At 59.1% G+C, this 14922-nt stretch overlaps 1 protein-coding gene across 1 annotated transcript in view; it reads right to left on the bottom strand.

Moving 5' to 3' along the window:
• The window catches only part of Pdxk (pyridoxal kinase), a 34173-nt gene extending 28446 nt beyond the window's left edge, over positions 1-5727 (bottom strand). The window contains exon 1 of the mRNA XM_042687220.1: positions 5581-5727. Coding sequence (XP_042543154.1) covers positions 5581-5667 — 87 coding nt within the window. The 5' untranslated portion in view covers positions 5668-5727. The remainder of the gene's footprint in view (positions 1-5580) is intronic.
• Between the last annotated feature and the right edge of the window lie 9195 nt (positions 5728-14922).

Below are 14922 nucleotides of genomic sequence, written 5' to 3'. Positions count from 1 at the left end.
CCATCCAGCTCCTGTCCTGGGTCCTGTGCTTCAGGGCAAACAGCTGCGTGGGGGCTGCGGGGCGGGGAGCCACCCCCATGTGAGTCCCCCTCCTGTCCCTCGGCAGGCATCCCGCCAGGAGCTGGGGTCCCCTGAGCCTCGCCACCTCAGAAGCTGGCCAGGAGGGCTGGCCTGACCCCTCCACAGCTTCCTCGGTGGAGTTGTCGAGGAGATGGCTTTCCCGAGAAAGGGGATGGGACAGGAGGGCGAGGACAGCCCTCGAGGGAAGGACAGGCGCAGGGTGCACAGGCTGGCCCCAGCTTGGAATCCCATGGGGCCCGGGGTAGCCGGGAATGGGGAGGCCGCTGTGGGTGGGCAGGGAGGGGCCGGAGGCCTCGGCACTGTGCTGTGGCTGGCCTCCTCGCCGCCTCTACTTCCTGGAGAGGGGGGGTGGACGCCCCCACCCACTCTTGGCCCAGGACCGCACACCAGAGGCTTCGCGAGGTGCATGCAGGCCGCACACGGCTGCACATGGCTGTCAGCAGGCTGAGCACGCGGCTCTGCAGGCGTAGCCCTCAGCCCCTCCACCGCACGCCGAGCTTGGGCAGAGTGACAAGCACCACATCACTACACCTGTACAATGCTCACGCACGCTGACGTGAAGCGTGCCCACACTCAGGCTTGCACACACAACGGCGCATGCACAGTGCCCACCACACATATGCACTGGCAGTCATACTTGCACACACTCACACAGGACACACGCTCACCCACATGTATGTCCAGTCACGCTTACATACAACCACGCACGTACACATGCTCACCAGTACTCACACACATGCGTGCTCATATTTGTGATTACACACACAGACACAGTCCAGGCCAGAGGGAGGGGAAGCAGATGAGAAAAATAAGATTCAAACACTCTCCTTAGCAGCTAAAGACTACAAACAGAACTTCACCCCAAACTCAAGGAGCCACAAGACAAATGCCACTTCCAGCTCAGAGTTGGAAAGGTCAAGGGTAGAAGCAGTTTTGTTCCTTCTCAAAGGAGAGTCTAAGCCAGATCAATGTTTCCAGGCCTGGACCACCGTCTGGACCACAGGCCCTAAACCAACCAAGCTATCTGTCCACCGTATAGCCTCCGGGGGCCAGTACGGCAGGGGTGTCCCACGGTGTGGCCCTGCTGTTTCGGTTTTGAGGTTAGACTCTCAAAGTCAATGTTGGTGGAGGACGGTGGGTGAGCGTGTGGCACCGTCACTCCCCGAGGGTCACGGAAGTCACACATGTCTGAGACGCCCGTGCCTGGGGCAGGGCTCCAGAGGTCCACAGGCCCAGCTGAAGGCACAGGTCTGGCTCATCTGCCCCAGAGGACAGGCGCTGGCAAGGAGGCCCACGACCACCCTCCGGAGACCCAGCTTGGCTGGAGGCCCAGGAGCCACGGCAAGACGGACGGCCAGGCCGCCCCGCCCCTCCAGAATAGTCACCCTGAGGTCACCAGACCCAGGCTCTCACTGCACCCTACACTGGGCCACTGTCGACCTTCTCCGAAGGTTCTTCTGACCCACAGCGGACATGGCAGGCCTGCCCAGGGAACTCGTAAACATGCCTGTATTTGGAGAAAAGGTCTTTGTGGCTGCAAATAAGTTAATAAAGATTTCAAGATGAGATCGTCCTGGATTTTCTATGTAGACCCTGGATTTCCTGACAAGAAGCCTTAGGAGCAAGGGCAGAAGGAAGGCAGACAGGGGAGCAGGTCAAGCGGCAGAGAGGAGCCATGCAGCTAGGAGCCTGGGGACGGCTAGGGACTACCGGAAGAGGGAAGAGGCAGGAAGGATTGGCCTCTGGAGGAAGCAGGGCCCTGCTGAACTCCAGGTCCCAGACTTGGGGTCTCAGATGAGCAGAGAATAACTGTGTTTGAAGGCAGCCAGTCTGCAGCACGGTGGTGACATTCTAACATGTCCCGAGTTTGGCACACCATGTCTTTACCACCCTGGCAAGCCGCAGAGCACAAGCAGGGCTGGGGGCTGGCCTGGGCACCCTGCCATCTCTGCCACCGGGCAGGGGCTGCAAACACAGGAGCTGCAGAGTCAACACACCAGCAAGGCTCTGCAGACACCCACGAGACTCAGGACATTCAAAACCCGGTCCTGGAGGACTCATTTCCGGAAGTGGGCGAGAGGAACGTGCGGCTAAGGGCAAAGAGGCAGTGGGCTTAATCTCCAGCATGGCAGACAAACGAAAGGGGGAATGTGGGCAGTAGTGGTTTGTGTCTATAATCTTAGCGACTTGAACAAGTCCGGCAGTCAGATCCGAGAGACTTTGAGATCAAAAGGCCCTGATCTGAGTTCAAGCCCTAGTTCCAAAACACAAAAAATAAAAGACTGAAAAAAAAAAATACAAGAGCCTGGTGGAGTCTGGGAGGAGAGGCAGCAGGGCTTCTTGGCTTCAGCCCTGTTTTTCTACACTCTACTATGCAGGCCCGGAACAGCTGGAGGTCCTTGCACTCAGAAGCCTAGTTGGTGTCCTGGACTCAGCCCCGTCTGTGGGACAGGGAAGGAGGCCATGAAGACCACAGCATGCCCCACCGCGCGCATCAGCCTCACGCCCCCGCCACCTGCCTGCGGCCGCCTGCCAGCTCTGATCAGATGCAGAGGTTCCCCTCAATACTAAAATGCTCCTTGGATTCTGGCCCAGAAACAAAAACCCAAAACAGTGTGAAGGTTCTGCAATCTTCTCTTTGTACATTTTTCTTGGCCCAGGGAAGGAGGCTGCACAAAAACAGTGAGGCCTGGGGCTGGGAAGGTGGCTCAGTGGTAGAGCGCTCGCCTTGCATGCCTGAGGCCCTGAGTTCGACTCCCCAGCACCACATAAGCAAAAAGAAAAAAAGCCAGAAGTGGCGCTGTGGCTCAAGTGGTAGAGCACTCGCCTTGAGCTGAAGAGCTGAGGGACAGTGCCTGGGCCCAGAGTTCAGGCCCCACGACTGGCCCCCCCAAAAAAGCAAACAAACAAATAAACAGTGAGGCTGGCTGGGCTGGAGCACCGAGCAGGAGACCGTGGACCAACTGTCCTGAGGCGCAAATCTGTTCCATGCCACAGCCAACCACTCTCCCCAGCCACGGGCACCTGCCACACCCAGGACTAAGGATGGGACTCCTCTGCACTCTCCAATCCCTAGCTGGAGTTCCAGGACAAGAGGATGCTCGCCTCATGACATCACCTCTGGACACCGTCCTCACAAGCGACCTCTCACCCCTGGTCTCCCAGAGCAATGTTAGGAAAAAACCTTTGGGGCCCTTTTCTAACTTTTCTTTCCTTATATTCAGCTATGTGGACAAGACTTGCGATGTCCATGGTGTACAGTGTGAATCAAAATTAAGAATATAAGCTTGGGGCCAGGCGCCTGTGACTCATGCCTGTAATCCTAGCTACTCAGGAGGCTGAGATCTGTGGGTCATGGTTCAAAGCCAGCCCTGGCACAAAAGTCTGTGAGACTCTTATTAACCACCAGAAAACCGGAAGTGGTGCTGTGGTTCAAGTGGTAGAGTGTTAGCCTTGAGCTGAAGGGCTAAGGGACAGTGCCCAGGCCCAGAGTTCAAGCCCCATGACCACCACCACCACCACCAACAACAACAAAAAGTGAACTAACCCACCCCCACACCGAGGTCCCCACTAGAAGCTCTGGACCTTCGAGGAGAGGCCTCCACTAGCCCGTGGAAGCCTTGGTCCTAAGAGGCACCTACCTCCCCAGATGGGGCTGGGGAGCCCCCTTCCCTCCAACAGCTGGACACCCTGTCCTCATTCTTGGTGTGGAAGCTGAGAGCAGCTGCCTGGTAATTTAGGAACAGAGGATCCTGCCGGGAGCTTCCAGGGAAGTGGAGGAGGGGACAGTTTATCCAGTGAAGGAGGAAGAGGAGCCGCAGGAGTGGTGTGGGGAGGAGGGCCAGGACAGAGGCCTCAGGAGCACTGTGCCTCGGCCCAAGACAGGAGGCCGCTCAGGCTGTACTGCTCCGGGACCCCTGGACCCTCACCTTAGTGACCCTGCCAGACGCTCCCCACCCCCTCCCTGTCCCCTGCACCTTTGGACTTTCCACCCACACCTCTGTGCTCTACTGCCAGGTGTGTCAGCCACAGGACAAGCCCTCAGACTCTGCTCAGACTCAGCCCCCGTCCTTCCTCCTTCCTTCCACCCGCAGGTGTCTGGCGGGCCCACCGTGCCAGGTGGCCCCTCTTCACCTCTCCTGGGCGCGGCTCAGCAACGGGGCACGTGGAACAGGGGTCCAGGCCCTGCCACACCGGCCGCCTCCCCTCCCCTGCTGGAGGACCCTGCCACCTGCTAGCCAGGCCCAGCCAGGCTTCCCGCTAGCCAGCCAGGCAAGGGACACCGCCTCCGGCCGGACACCGCCTACCCAGGTCCTCTCCTGGCCTCAAGGCCCACGAGCCCCAGCCAGCCTCGGCCCCGCCCGGGCCCCCAGCCGTGGGCAGGAGGGAGGATCCGCGGCCCGGAAAGGATGGAGCCACCTGGCAGGATGCTGGGGGCTGCGCCGTCGCCCCCACCGACCGCCCCCAAGAACCGTCGGCCGAGCGGGTCCCCCCACCTCCCGCCCCCGGGTGGGAGGGACGCGGCCGAACCTGGGCCCCGCAGGTGAGCGCGCCGGGCCGACCTCGGGTCCTCCCCGGGCCGCGGGGCGGGGTCCGCGAGCCCGCGCCGCTCCGCCCGGGCGCCTCGACACCCCCCCCCTCGGGGTCGCCGGCCCGGCTCCGTCCCCCCCCCCCCCGGGTCTGCGTCCCCCCCACCCCCCCCGGGGTCTGCGTCCCCCACCCCCCCCGGGGTCTGCGCCCACCCCCCACCCCGGGGTCTGCGCCCCCCCCACCCCCCCCGGGGTCTGCGCCCCCCACCCCCCCGGGGTCTGCGCCCCCCCCCGGGGTCTGCGCCCCCCCACCCCTCCGGGGTCTGCGCCCCCCACCCCCCCGGGGTCTGCGCCCCCCCCCGGGGTCTGCGCCCCCCCCCGGGGTCTGCGCCCCCCACCTCCCCCCGGGGTCTGCGCCCCCCCACCCCCCCCCGGGGTCTGCGCCCCCCACCCCCCCCGGGGTCTGCGCCCCCCCACCCCCACCCCGGGGTCTGCGCCCCCACCCCCACCCCGGGGTCTGCGCCCACCCCCACCCCGGGGTCTGCGCCCACCCCCACCCCCCCCGGGGTCTGCGCCCCCCACCCCCCCACCCCGGGGTCTGCGCCCCCCACCCCCCCCCGGGGTCTGCGCCCCCACCCCCACCCCGGGGTCTGCGCCCACCCCCACCCCCCCCGGGGTCTGCGCCCCCCACCCCCCACCCCGGGGTCTGCGCCCACCCCCCACCCCGGGGTCTGCGCCCACCCCCACCCCCCCCGGGGTCTGCGCCCCCCACCCCCACCCCGGGGTCTGCGCCCCCCACCCCCCCGGGGTCTGCGCCCCCACCCCCACCCCGGGGTCTGCGCCCACCCCCACCCCCCCGGGGTCTGCGCCCCCACCCCCACCCCGGGGTCGGCGGCCCGGCGGGAGCGCGGGGCCGCGCCAAGGTCACGGCTCGGGCCGGGGCGGGTTACGTAAGGCGCGGCGCGCGTACCTGCAGCGGGAACGTGGCCGCCCGGTTGCCCACGTAGCCGCGGACGACGTGGCTCTGGATGGAGAGCACGCGGCACTCCGGCTCCATGCCGGCCGGGCCGCGCGGCGCGGGGCCGCGGCTGTCGCCGGCTCGGCCGCCGCTGGCTCGCTCGCCTCCCCGGGCTCCCGGCGCCCGGCCCGCGGCTGCTGCGTCCGGCGCGGCCCCGGCTCGCGCAGGCGCCCGGCTCGGACGCGCCGCCCGCCTCCTCTGACCTCAGCCGGCGGCTGCGAACCCGCGAGCCCGCGCGGCGCGGCGCGGGGGCGGGGCCCGGGTGGCCACGCCCCGGCCTGGCCCCGCCCTCGGGGCAGGGAAGCGCGGGACCGGACCCCGCCCGCCGCTCACTCCTTCATTCATCCCCAGTTCCGCCTCGGTCCTCGGGCCGGTGCCGCGGGACGACTCGCTGGTGCCCCGCGCCGCGCGGAGACGGGGCCGGCAGCCGGGCCCGGGGAGGGGTCGCCGCGGCCCCACGAGTGGCTCCGCAGACCCGGAGCTCCCCTCGGCCCCGGCCGGGCGCGCGCACCCTCCCCCTCCCCGGGCGCGCGCACCCCTCCCTCTCCCCTCCCCGGGCGCGCGCTCCCCCCTCCCCTCCCAGGGAGCGCGCCCCTCCCCTCCCAGGGAGCGCGCCCCTCCCCTCCCCGGGAGCGCGCCCCTTCCCCTCCCCCCTCCCTGCCCGGCTCTGAGGTCCGGGACCCCGGGCGCCCTGGGTGGTGGCACCTGAAGCCCGGCTAGGCTGGTGGCCGAAGTCTGGTGCGGAGCCGCGACACGCGACACAAGGCGACCGCACGGTCCGGGAGGGGGAGGGGCCGGGCCCGGGGCCCTGAGGCCTGGGCCTGCCTCCAGCATCCACCTAAGAAAGACCGGATCGGATCGGGCTGGGAAGGTGGCTCAGTGGTAGAGTGCTTGCCTTGCATGCATGACGCCCTGGGTTCGATTCCTCAGCACCACATAAGCAAAAAGAAAAACCGGAAGTGGCGCTGTGGCTCAAGTGGTAGAGCGCTAGCCTTGAGCTGAAGAGCTGAGGGACAGCGCCCAGGCCCAGAGTTCAGGCCCCACGACAGGACCCAAAAAAAAAAAACAAAAAGAAAGATCGGATCGCTGGGTGACAGCAGCTCCTACTACTGAGCACTTGCCACGCACTCAGCATGCACAGTTCCTGCTCCCACGCCAGCCTTGCAGACACCCAGTGAGCCGTTGATGAAACCCGAGAAGCAGCCAGAGGTGACAGTGACCAGTGCAGTCCCAGAGCCTGCAGCACCAGGCTGCCCCCCCCCCCGCCCCCCCCTCCCCGCCCGTCTGATGGACGCCATCTCCAAGCTGACTTCACCCCTCCCCACCTGCCCCCCCCGCCCCCCCCCGCCCCCCCCTCCCCGCCCCCCCCCCGCCCCCCCTCCCCGCCCCCCCCCGCCCCCCCTCCCCACCCGTCTGATGGACGCCATCTCCAAGCTGACTTCACCCCTCCCCACCTGCCACCTACAGCCCTCCCTTCTCACCCCTATCAGGCTGGCTCTCTCCTCTCACCTGTAGTCCAGGTAAACCCAAAGCACCAGGAGAGAGGAGCAGAGGCACGAAGGCAGGGGCCTCGGGGAACTACTAGCCAGAGGACTCGGCTTTCCAAAGGGAAAACTCAGGAAAGCACACTGCTCAAGTTTCACGAGCTCTGCACCCAGCAGTCACACAGAGATGCCGAGCTGTCCTCTGTCCCTGAGCCTGGCTCCTTTTTAGCTCTCCAGGAGCTTCTGAGACACCCAAGGGGAAGAGCCACCAGTCAGAGCAGTTGAATCTAGTATTTTTGTGAGAACTTGTCAGTAGCCACTAATGATCAAAGTCCAAACCTTTCCTAGATGATCCAGAGTAAAAACCTTCTGGAAACTGGATCTCTCTTGACAAAACACTGCCAAACTGGCTAACTAGAGGCCACCTCATTTTGTTGTTGTTGTTGTTGTCAGTCCTGGGGCTTGAACTCAGAGCCTGGGCACTGTCCCTGAGCTTCTTTTGCTCAAGGCCAGCACTCTAGCACTTGAGCCACAGTGCCGCTTCCAGCTTTTTCTGTGTGTGTGGTGCTGAGGAATGGAACCCAGGGCTTCATGCATGCGAGGCAAGCACTCTAGCACTGAGCCACCTTTGCAGCCCACCATCCCCTTTCTGTGTGTCAGGGGGGTTCCTCCTGTGGTAGGCCCAGGTCAGCTGGCTCCTGAGAAGGCAGGCAGGCCCCGGAAGGGTGGCCCTGCCTGGGAGGGAGGCACTGCACTGGGAGGAAGGGGTGGCACATTGGAAGGACCTTAGGGAGACCCTGGCCCTGGCCCTGGGGAACATTAAGCCAGAGAGTAGGGATAGCAGGACAGTTCAAGACAAGGATGGGCCTTGGGCCTTGAGCACTAGGCTCTACCTGAACACCAGGGAGAGGTCTTACGCAGCATGGTCTGTCCCTGAAGACCGGGCTCCCTCAGACTTCCCTCTTTTATCTAGATTCCCTGGTCCTGGTGGAAGTCCTACCGCTGCTCTTAGGGGACAGATTTAGGAATGTTTCCTAGCTCCAGAAAATGTAAGAAGCTCACTCCTCACAGGCTTGGATTACAGTTTTAGAGATTTCATGGGGCTTGAACTCAAGATCTGGGCACTGTCCCTGAGCTTTGCTTCTTTTGAGTTTCTTTTGCTCAAAGCTAGCACTCTACCACTTGAGACACAGCACCACTTCTGGTTCTTTCTGTATATGTGGTACTGAGGAATTGAACCCAGGGCTTCATGCATGCTAGGAAAGTGCTCTACCACTAAGCCACGTTCCCAGCCCCATTCCCAAGCTATTTTGCTCAAGGCTAGTGCTCTGTCACTTTGAGCCACAGTGCTACTTTCTGTTCTGATGGTTCATTGGAGATAAGAGTCTCACAGACTTTCCTGCCCAGTTGACTTTGAACCCTGCTCCTCCTTGGATCTCGGCCTCCTGAACTGGTGATATGAGCCACCAGTGCCCAGCTATCATTCTTTTTTTGTTGTTGTTGGTTGTAGGGCTTCAACTGTGGGCCTGGGCGCTGTCCCTCAGCTCTTCAGCTCAAGACTGGTGCTCTACCACTTGAGCCACAGCGTCACTTCTGGTTTTCTAGTGTTTTGTTGGAGATAAGAGTCTCACGGACTTTCCTATCTGGGCTGGCTTTGAACTGTGATCCTCAGATCTCAGCCTCCTGAGTAGCCAGGATGATAGGCGTGAGCCACCGGCGACTGGCCCAGCTGTCATTCTTAGCTTTAGGGTAGGTGGAGGTTAAGGAAGTCACCCAGCTTATCTCCGAAGAGTTTATCTAAAATCAAGATGAGCCCAGGCTGGTGGCTCATGCCTGTCATCCTAGCTACTCAGGAGGCTGAGATCTGAGGCTTGCAGTTCGAAGCCAGCCTAGGCAGAAAAGTCTGTGAGACTCTTATCTCCACTAAACTCCTCAGAAAAAGCTGAAAGTGGCATTGTGTCTCAAGTGGTAGAGTGCTAGCCTTGAGCACATAGAGGCTCAGGAACAGTGCCCAGGTTCTGAGATCAGGCTCCAGGACCTGCAATGAATAAATAAAGTTTGATCTTAGGTCTGATACAGAGGTGGACAGTACTTTCCTATTAAATGCAACTAAAAACAGTCCAAGGTAAGTTTGGATTTGCTTTTTGTTGTTGCTATGCAATTGTTCTAGAACTGAGCTACATACCCAGCTTTTTTTTTTTTTTTTGTCGGTCATGGGGCTTGAACTCTGGGCCTGGGTGCTGTCCCTGAGCCTCTTCAGCTCAAGGCCAGCGCTGTACCACTTGAGCCACAGCGCCACTGTGGCCACTATCTTTTCAGATTCTCCTGAGATTACAAGCATGTGTATCACGCCTGGCCAGTTTTGGCTCTCTATCTACAATGTCCCTCTCTCTACCATGATGATGTTTCTACTCAGGCATAGAATTAAGACACAAAGAGTAGCACAAATAGTAGAACACCTGCCTGGCAGGCAGGAGGCCCTAAGTTCCAACTCTAGTACTTTGCTCTCTTCCTCCCTGCCCCAATCGAGAAAAAGAAATAAAAGGAACAATAACAAAAAAAACAAGCAATCATTTATGAAAATGGGCAAGAGAAAGAGGCTTGGGCTTGCTGCCCATGGTGGCACTCTACTATAATCCCAGCTCTTGGGAAGTTGAGGCAGGAGGATTGGGAGTTTGAAGCCAGCATGCATTGTTATGATGCTGTTATGAGACTCCGTCTGAACAGGTTTAAAAAAAAAAAAAAGAAAGAAAGAAAGGAAAGGCTGGGAATGTGGCTCAGTGGTAGAGCGCTTGCCTAGCATGCATGAAACCCTGGGTTCCATTCCTCAGTACCACATACACAGAAAAAGCAGGAAGTGGTGCTGTGGCTCAACGTGGTAGAGCGCTAGCCTTGAGCAAAAGGAGCTCAGGGACAGCGCCCAGGCCCTGAGTTCAAGCCCCAGGACTGGAAAAAAGAAAGAAGGAAGGAAAGAAAGAAGGAAAAAGGAAAGGAGAGAAGGAAGGAAGGGAAGGAGAAGGGAGGAAGGAAAGAAAGGAGAAAAGAGAGAAGGAAGGGAGGGAGAAGGAGGGGAGGAGGAAGAGAAGGAAGGAAGGAAAGAGAGAAAGAAGGAAGGTGAGAAAGAAGGCAGGCGACCAGGCAAAGAGAGGGCTTGGCCTGCCATGGTAAGTGTGTGGGAGGGGCTGCGGGAGGGGAGGCTGGTCTAGCAGGTGGTCCAGCAGTCTGACTGCACACATTTCAGACTTTCCTCAGCCCCAGCGTCCCGGCACTGGTGAGGAGTTTGAGTCTACTCCTGGCAGGGATGGGGGGCTCTTTCCTACAGAACCTCATCTCCTGCTTCTGAGAGACAACAGGAAGGTCAGAGTGGCCTCGTTGCATCTGCTCAGCCAGTGTCGTCACTCTCAGTGGTCGGTGAGCCAGAACGGCTCTGTGTCCCGAAGGCCTCCAGCTAACAGACAAACTGTTCCCGCCACACAACGAGATGTGAAGGCCATTCCGACCCGGGCAGCAGCGTGGATGACCGAGACATTATATGCAGTGGGAGAATCCAGATACAAATGGAAAATGCCTGTAGGGAACCTATTTTCATGAAGTCCCTACGGTTGGCAAATCCCTAGAGACAGAAAGAAGGTGGGTACATGGGCTGGGGAGCTGCCGTTGAATGGGGACAGACTTTGTTTGGAAGATGAGAAGTTCTAGGGATGGACAGTGATGATGGCTGCGAAGCTCGGTGAGTGTATTATTTATTTATGTGGGCCGGGGCGCTGTCCCTGAGCTTCTTTGGCTCAAGGCTGGCACGCTACCACTTGAGCCCCAGCGCCACTTCTGGCTTTTTCTGCTTATGTGGTGCTGAGGAACGGAACCCAGGGCTTCATGCATGCGAGGCGAGCGCTCTACCACTGAGCCGCCTCCCCAGCCCCTTGCTTTATTTTTTACAGGCAGGAAGCAGGGGCAACATTAACTGTAGTGAAGGCCAAGTCCCCATTCTCTAAGACTGGATCTGGCTTAGTGAAAAGTCCGAGTGAGTGCCATGCTGAGGAATGCAGATAATATTGAACCGATCTTTCCGGACCGAGGTGGGGCCGGGCCCCTGCAGACTCCGCAGGGAAGGGCTGCAGAGTCAGGGCTGAGGGAGAGAGGCCAGTCTCCTCCCCGCCATGGCCTGGTGTGGAGTTTGCCCCTGAGCTTGGAAGCTCACCAGCCACCTGCAGGGACCTGGCTGCCAAACTCAGACTGGTTCCCAACTCACCGTGGCCCTGCCTCAGCCTCTGAGAGCCAGCATTCCAGGCGGGAGCTATCAGGACCTGGCTGGCCACATTACTGGAGATGGTCACACCCTTGAGAGTCTTTATTTCCAATCAACCAGCAAAATGCTGGACTGCAGCCACGGTTCAAGTGCACCACACAAGAAGCCCTAAAGTGGAAGCCCCAATCCCGGCAAGATGAACATGGCTCTTTAGTCACGCATGAGAACCCCGTGGAGTGGCAGCATCCGTGAGCAGCTGCCAGTGCGCCCCAGCAGAGGGGCACCTGGCCCTTGGACTTGATGAGGAATCCATGTCTGTTGTTTATAAACTACTCAGGTCATAGTATCATGGAAAATCAGCCCCAACAGATTCAGATTCCTCCGGAGGGGACGGTCCCACTGGGGGTGAGAGGATACAGTCACTTTGGGGGGTCTGTGGGCAGGCTTGGAGGTGGTTCTGGTCGCTTGAGTTGGCCAGGCGATAAGGGGACTCGCAGCCAAACCAGGCAAAGGATCCCAGGCCAGGTGGACCATGGAGAACATGGCCATTGGGGAAGCACGGAGGAAAATGGCGCTTTGGAGAGGCTGTAGTGAGCGGTGAGGCTGTGTTGTGGTCCGAGGGGGGAGGGGAGGGTAAGGCTTCTAAGAACAGGGACTTTTCCAGCACATCAAGAGAAAGCTTGGGCCCAAGGGGCTCACCCTGCTGGCCTACCTACTCAGGAGGCTGAGATCTGAGGATCACAGTTTAAAGCCAGGCCAGGCAGAAAAATACCTGAGACTACTATCTCCAATTAACCAGCAAAAAGCCAGAGGTGGAGGTATGGCTCCAATGGTAGAGCACCAGCCTTGAACCTAAAAGCTCAAGGACATTGCCCAGTCAAAGCTCCAGCACTGGCACAACAAATGGGAAAGAAGTAGTCACGTGAAGCATGAGGCCAGCCCAGGCCCTGTCCTCAGCAGATCTCAGCACACAGCCCTTTGAGATGGAAGTTGCTTGCCTGGCTGTTAATAAATCTCATCACCAGCAATTGCTCTCAGGGGAGAAAGCAACTTCTTTCTGCAGCAAGCCAGCTACTGGGGACAACGAAACGTGTCAGCCTTCTCAGAGTCATTATGCCGGTGTCATTTGCCACAATTCATGCTACGCACCCCTCCCCCGCCTCAGAAGGTACTGGTTATATCGGACTCAAATCTGTTCCTACTGGTTGAGAATACCTTCAACTTTTATTCTTACAAAAATAATTACAGGGTTTAAAGATTGATTAGTCATTAGTGATGACTAATGCCAAGAATAATGGAAGCAATTTTTAGACTGGGTTCAGAAAAGCAGCAAGTCCTAAGAACAAAAGGTGTGCTAAAGCAGCAGGAACAGCACCCGGGCGGGTAGCTGGCCCAGGGACATTTTGTTCCTGTTCCTGGTCAATTCAGGGACTCCGTTTGATTTGCTTGCTAGAGGGAAAATGTCATTGTAGCCTGTGGACAAGTGAGTAGCTGGGATTACAGGTATGAGCCATTGGCACCCTTGATTTTTTTCTTCCTTGAGACAGAGCCTTGCGTGTGACCAAGACTGGCCTGGAACTTGTGATTCCTTTTTCTGCCTCTGTCTCTACCATGCTGGGTTTGATCACATGTCATAGTATAATTTGTGTGTAATGGGATAAATAAAAGGCATTAAGATAGCTTTTTTTTTTTTTTTTTGGCTGGCATTGCGTTTCTGCTGGTGCGTGGGTTTGAACTCAGGGCCTCATGCTGACTGGCCTTGCTCTCTACCACCTGAGGCCAGCCTGTCAGCAGGGTGTTTAGGGTTCTGTTTGTTTTGAGAACAATCCATATGGGTATGCCTGTGGCACCTGTGGAATGTACTGACTTCCGAGGCCTGGGTGTGTCCACAGCTCTACAAACATCGAAGTTTCCCCTCAGGAGCCGCAGGGCCTTTGCCTCCTTGGGGTTTGGTGTGTTCCCAAGGTGCCTGGCCCAAGATCAGCTTCCCTCAGTGTGGCTCAGACACAGAGTACCTGCTGTTGGGAGCTAGCTGACTGGAGTGCAGCGCTGACCGGCGTGCTAGTGCAGTGCTGACGGTGCAGCGCTGACGGCGTGGTGCTAGTGCAGCACTGACCGGCGTGGTGCTAGTGCAGTGCTGACGGTGCAGTGCTGACGGCGTGGTGCTAGTGCAGCGCTGACCGGCGTGGTGCTAGTGCAGCGCTGACCGTGCAGCGCTGACGGCGTGGTGCTAGTGCAGTGCTGATGGTGCAGCACTGACGGTGTGGTGCTAGTGCAGCACTGACCGTGCAGCGCTGACGGCGTGGTGCTAGTGCAGCGCTGACCATCGTGGTGCTAGTGCAGCGCTGACCGTGCAGCGCTGACCATCGTGGTGCTAGTGCAGTGCTGACGGTGCAGCACTGACTGGCGTGGTGCTAGTGCAGCGCTGACGGTGCAGCGCTGACCATCGTGGTGCTAGTGCAGTGCTGACGGTGCAGCACTGACTGGCGTGGTGCTAGTGCAGCGCTGACGGTGCAGCACTGACGGCGTGGTGCTAATGCAACGCTGACTGTGCAGTGCTGACCGGCGTGGTGCTAGTGCAGCGCTGATGGTGCAGTGCTAACGGTGCAGCGCTGATGGCGTGGTGCTAATGCAACGCTGACGGTGCAGCGCTGACGGCGTGGTGCTAATGCAACGCTGATGGTGCAGCGCTGACTGGCGTGGTGCTAGTGCAGCGCTGACCATGCAGCGCTGACCATCGTGGTGCTAGTGCAGCGCTGACCGGCGTGGTGCTAGTGCAGCGCTGACCGGCGTGGTGCTAGTGCAGCGCTGACCGTGCAGCGCTGACCGGTCTGGTGCTAGGTGAGACAGCCTTCTCCTCCTACAGCGGAAAATCAAAAGCCCTTCTCTAGGCCAAGCTTCTTTGCTTTGAACAGTGATCCTCACATGTCAGGCTTCTGATTAGCTGGAATTGTAGGTGTGGAGAAAGTTGGGAGACTGAGGCTGGGGTACAGCTACCAGCCCACTGTAGTAGGGTGTGTCAAAGTTCACTGTCTTTTTTTTTTTTGGTGTCCAACATGGGGCTTGAACCCTGGGCCTGGGCGCTGCCCCTCAGCTCTTCTGCTCAAGGCCAGCGCTCTACCACTTGAGCCACAGTGCCACTTGCAGGTTTCTGGTGGTTTAGTGGAGATAAGAGTCTCACAGACTTTCCTGCCTGGGCTGGCTTTGCACTGTGATCCTCAGATCTCAGCCTCCTAAGTAGCTAGGATGACAGGCGTGAGCCACCAGCACCCAGCTTTCACTGTCTTAAGAGTTTACTCTTAGCTCCTGTTAACTCCATTTTGTTTTTGACTCCATCTTCAAGGACTGCACCCCCACCCCCCCACCTGTGAGACTAGTTCCTTATAATCTGACATTTGAAAATATATGTAGCCATTGATCTATTTCTAACAATCATAATAACAGGTTATAGAAACAATCATAGTAGTGGGCTATAAAAATGATCATAGTAGTGTCATGCTAACGGACATACTGCCCGCTCATGATTGCTCACAGCATTGTTTTGGCTTCTGTAACTTCATGCTT

This window comes from Dipodomys spectabilis, unplaced genomic scaffold (assembly GCF_019054845.1).
Source record: "Dipodomys spectabilis isolate Male_0828 unplaced genomic scaffold, ASM1905484v1 ptg000107l, whole genome shotgun sequence".
Lineage (NCBI taxonomy): Eukaryota > Metazoa > Chordata > Mammalia > Rodentia > Heteromyidae > Dipodomys > Dipodomys spectabilis.
The sequence above is the reverse complement of the archived record's forward strand: the minus strand, read 5'-3'. Positions and strand labels throughout refer to the sequence as shown.